This window comes from Triticum urartu, chromosome 3, assembly GCF_003073215.2.
Source record: "Triticum urartu cultivar G1812 chromosome 3, Tu2.1, whole genome shotgun sequence".
In the NCBI taxonomy this organism is placed as follows: Eukaryota; Viridiplantae; Streptophyta; class Magnoliopsida; order Poales; family Poaceae; genus Triticum; species Triticum urartu.
In genome coordinates, this window is record NC_053024.1 from 63583971 (window position 1) to 63588132 (window position 4162).

At 53.0% G+C, this 4162-nt stretch overlaps 1 protein-coding gene across 1 annotated transcript; it reads right to left on the reverse strand.

Annotated features, from left to right (window-relative positions):
- Positions 1–549: 549 nt before the first annotated feature.
- Positions 550–3410, reverse strand: LOC125547976 (putative transcription factor bHLH041). Its single transcript, XM_048711698.1, has 5 exons — positions 3110–3410; positions 2751–2826; positions 2025–2663; positions 1529–1924; positions 550–1086 (listed from the first exon to the last, which is right to left on the reverse strand). The coding sequence occupies exons 1-5, from the start codon at positions 3199–3201 to the stop codon at positions 964–966; spliced, it is 1326 nt and encodes a 441-aa protein (XP_048567655.1). The 5' UTR covers positions 3202–3410; the 3' UTR covers positions 550–963.
- Positions 3411–4162: the final 752 nt, after the last annotated feature.

Genomic DNA, 4162 nt, shown 5'->3' on the forward strand with positions numbered 1-4162 from the left:
GGTAACTCTTGGTATTGCTAATTTTATTACTCTACTGCAATCAAACAACCAACACTTCATCACATTTACTACTAATAAATTCTCTCAAGCAAGCACTTTGTTTCTAGACGTGGTTGAATTGACAATGCAACCACTAAAGCTTATAGGTGTTTTTTTTGGCTCACATTGTGTCAAATAAATAAATTTGGGTTGTCATACATCACATCGAAGGTTACTGTTATCCTCTACACTTATTGGTTGTCACAACGCCACCATCTGGGGCGAGGAGGTGCCACCAGCGGTTGGGTGTGCGCCATCGGCGAGGGGACCACGATGTTGGACTTAAGGTGCAACGCCAACGGAGCACGGGAGGAGCTCATGTACGCTATGGGGAGCAGAGAGGGTTGGCGGGAAGGGGTTGGGCGTCAGGGCCAGAGTGGCGGCTGGCGAGGAGGTGGTCGCCGCCGCCGGAGTGGCAGGTGGTGTGGGAGGCGATGAATAATATTGCGATGGAATGACTATAGAAAGTAAGAATCATTGGGCGAACTAAGAATAATGGACTATATTCGGTAAGTCAAGTATAAGCACTCACATGTAATAACAGTCCTCCCTAACAAAATCAAAGCGCCTGTACATGTATATAAGCTCATGCTGATAAGTCGACTACTAATTAATTACTGTGCATATGTTTTTCCATGGTTGGACCGATTGCACGGTCAACATGACGGCGATCTTTCATTTAGTCCTGCGTTATTCGTCGGTTACCTTGTCAGGTTGCCTTGTCACCTTGACCCCGAACAGTAGAATTGTCCATGCATCATGCGTGGCCATTGTTTCAGCTTTCCAGTCAGCGACAGTAACGCAACTAAATTAGTCTACCCTTTTCTGACGGCACTGCAGGCATCCGTCGGCGGTGGGTGGCTAGCTAACGGCGGTCTCCTGACGAGCACGACGAGCCGACCGTTGGATGGAGCAGCAGCTTAATTATTCGGCGTGCCGAGACCGGCCGGCGGCGTCGCCACGGCGGTCGGCGCCCGTGCGGGCCGCGACGGCCTTCGCCACGGCTTCCCTGACCATTTCCTCCTCCCACTTGGCGCCGGACGCTGACTGCAACGACCGCATCAAGATATCAGTTAAATTTTCCAGTCTATGCAGAATTTAAAAAGAGTGTGACGCCATATGCGTTACTTTTCACCATGTAGTAAAAATCTAGCTGGGTGCGCTACGTTGGTCATTGGTCAACCGAGAGATTCCATATGACAAATCTCAGGTAACCTACTTACTACCTACCTAAGGTTAGCCTAGCTTCGTACTGTTCACGTGTGCACGCACGCTCAGGGTTTCGGCCGGAGTGTGTGTGACACGTCCATTGCCCAACTTGTTGAAATGAAGCCAACACGCGATCAAATTACTGGATTGTACTACAATTTTACAGCATGCTCAGTTCAACTGGTTGATTATGTATACAATTTTATTTTATTTCGAATGGAGGTTCCCATCAAAATATATAAAGCATACTGTAAAGAAAAGAATAAGAAAAGTGTATTACTTTGAGCTGCATCGTCAGGAATGCTCCAGTGAGGCCGTTGCCGGCGTCGCCGTCGCTGGTGCTCATGGCCACCAGGCTTACGTCGTCTTCCCCCATCTGATCGTTGAGGCACTGCAGCGTCCTGAGCACCACGTCCATCGTGTTGCCATGCGCCGGCCTCGCCGCTATCTTCACCGTGCAAACCTCACTCGTAGTCGTCCCATCTTCCCGATCCGCCGCCACTCTGGTTATTTGGATTTCGACCTTCTCGGCGTCGTCTTCTTCGACCCCGGCGTCGCGGGCACACTGGGCCAGCTGCGCCTGGAGCGCCTTGTTCTTCTCCTCGAGGTCGCAGACCTTGGACTTGAGGGAGTTCACGTACTCCCTCGCGGTGATCAGTATCGACGTCTTGTCTTTCTGTAAAGCGAGACAAATGATCATCATTATCATTAGCTAGTCAAAGAAAATGCCACTGCTCTCGGAGAAATTAAGATGCATGCGTTCAAATTATGTGTACCTTGGAACCGGGAGGAAGGACGGTCTTGAGAGCCTGGAAGCTGTCGTTGAGCTTCTCCCGGCGCTTGCGCTCGGAGATCATGTGCTGCAGCTGGTTCACCGACGACAGCTCGGCCTCCGGCGACGCTTGCTGGAAGTGGTGCTGCTGGTGGCTGTACCTCATCGCCGCCTGCATCTTGACCAGGACGGACATGGATTTCTTGAACATCTTCTGCCCGCATGCCGGCTTTGGCCTCCGCCTCGCGCCGAGGTGCCGCGCGTAGCGGCTGAACGCGCTTGCCGGCACCACGCCAGGCTCCATTGCGGCCGTGTCTTGGAAGTTCAGGATGTACTGGTGGTAGTCATCGTCACATGGGAGCACCAGCGGCGGTACATGCGAGGAGACCTCGGGGAACTGCAGGCCGGCGGCGGGCGTCGCGAGGGCGTGCGCGGAGGATATCTCCGGGCTGCAAGAGAGCGAGGCGGAACGGAACGAGGAGGAGGTGGAGGACGAGGAGGGGAAGCTGCAGCCACCGGCGTGGTGCGAGGAGAGGAAATCGAATTCGTCTAGGACAGACTGCTGCATGCCCACGGCGACCCCATCGCCGGCAGGGACGATGTACGCAGCTGGCTCGTCCTCCATGTTCATCTGCATGCTGATCTGCACGTGCGATATTATCATCAGGAACAGTTGAAGTGTGCACAGTCGCACCGATGCATATCAATCAATCAATCAATGGATGTTTGCCTGGTTGAGGTGGTGCTGAATCTGCGTGCGCTCCTCTTCCTCCTTCCTGCTCTGCAGCTCTTCGGGGACGACGCAGCTGCGTACAAAGAGATCCATCAGACAGATATCCCAGTGGCTAGTAATTGTCTATGTACCTAATTAACTAGTAGAACCGAAGCTAAACATGGATTATTCCAACAAATTTGCAGCAGTGATGCTAATTAATCAAAGGATCGCCGTCAACTTTTTTTCGAAAAGGAGAATGATCTCCGGCCTTCATCAAGCGATGCACACAGCCATCAAAGTGATCCATCAAGGGAGATGGATATCTGTGCGTGATGAACCGAAACGGATCGAGAGAGGACGCATAATGCACACACCTGGCGGCGTAACCGCACATGAAGCCGCTGTTACCGCCGCCGGCGCCGCTGCTGGGGCCGTAGTATCCATGGATCCAGCTGCTGCTGTCCATTGCGAGCGCGCGGCCAAGTGATGCTCGATCGCTTCGATCTAGGCGCCTAGATTCGGTCGAGTCTCAGGCTCTCAGCTCATCAACCGAAATGGAACCGTGCGTAGGTATATATGTGCACGTGTAGATATATAGCTAAGTGGCAAGCCGTCCACGAGGAAGCTAATGTGTGGGGTTCGGCTGGAGGATGCGAGCGCGCATATATAGCAGGGGGGGCGGCCGGAGCAATGGCGCGATCATGACAGGCGGCTTGGGGGAGAAGTGGAGAGGGGGGCACGTGCGACGGTAACCGAAGCTAGCGCCATAGCTATTTATTTATTTTGCGTTCAGAATCTATGGGTAGTTAATTATATGTCGACGAACCATACATCCACACGATGATGAGAGAGAGACCTTGTTGATGGGGAGGACTTTGGGAAGTCCACGGTCCATTCCGTTGGCCGGAAATATGGCACCTTTCGATCCATCGACGAACAAGGCGTGGGACTGGACCGGACCGGACGGGCTTAATAAAGATGATATATGTGCATGGAATTTGAACCTTTTGAACACCTTTTGGTTTTGGACCGGTATATACACAGCACATGGGGTAGCTTCTTAGTTGCTTCAGCATGGGTTTTTTTTGCAAGGATATTTCAACATGGTCGTATGCATGTGATAGCATCTACAGCCGAGCGCCTTAACCCCCCCCCCCCCCCCCCCCCCCCCCCATACGTCTATAGGTGGATGCCTCGGTCACTAACCGGTTCCGACCAGACTGGCGCCTGAAACCGTCCACAAACGACCGGGCTGACCGGCACCCCTCATATCAAGCTCAAATATGAGATGAATATGGGGAGGCTCGTGCGCGTCCGCCACGTTCCAACGCTAGCTCACCCAACCCCACATATATTCGTCTGCATCCACTCCCTAGACCAAACCCTAGCCACTCAACTCCACTCCGCCACCCAACTTCCCATCCGGC

What these genes read in the sequence shown, in the direction of transcription:
- LOC125547976 (XM_048711698.1), bottom strand. Translation starts at nt 3,201, where the DNA reads ATGGACAGCAGCAGCTGGATCCATGGATACTACGGCCCCAGCAGCGGC. An exon ending in ATGTGCGGTTACGCCGCCAG is followed by an intron (nt 2,827 to 3,109) that starts GTGTGTGCATTA and finishes CTTTGTACGCAG; the next exon opens with CTGCGTCGTCCCCGAAGAGC. An exon ending in TCCTTCCTCCCGGTTCCAAG is followed by an intron (nt 1,925 to 2,024) that starts GTACACATAATT and finishes CTCGCTTTACAG; the next exon opens with AAAGACAAGACGTCGATACT.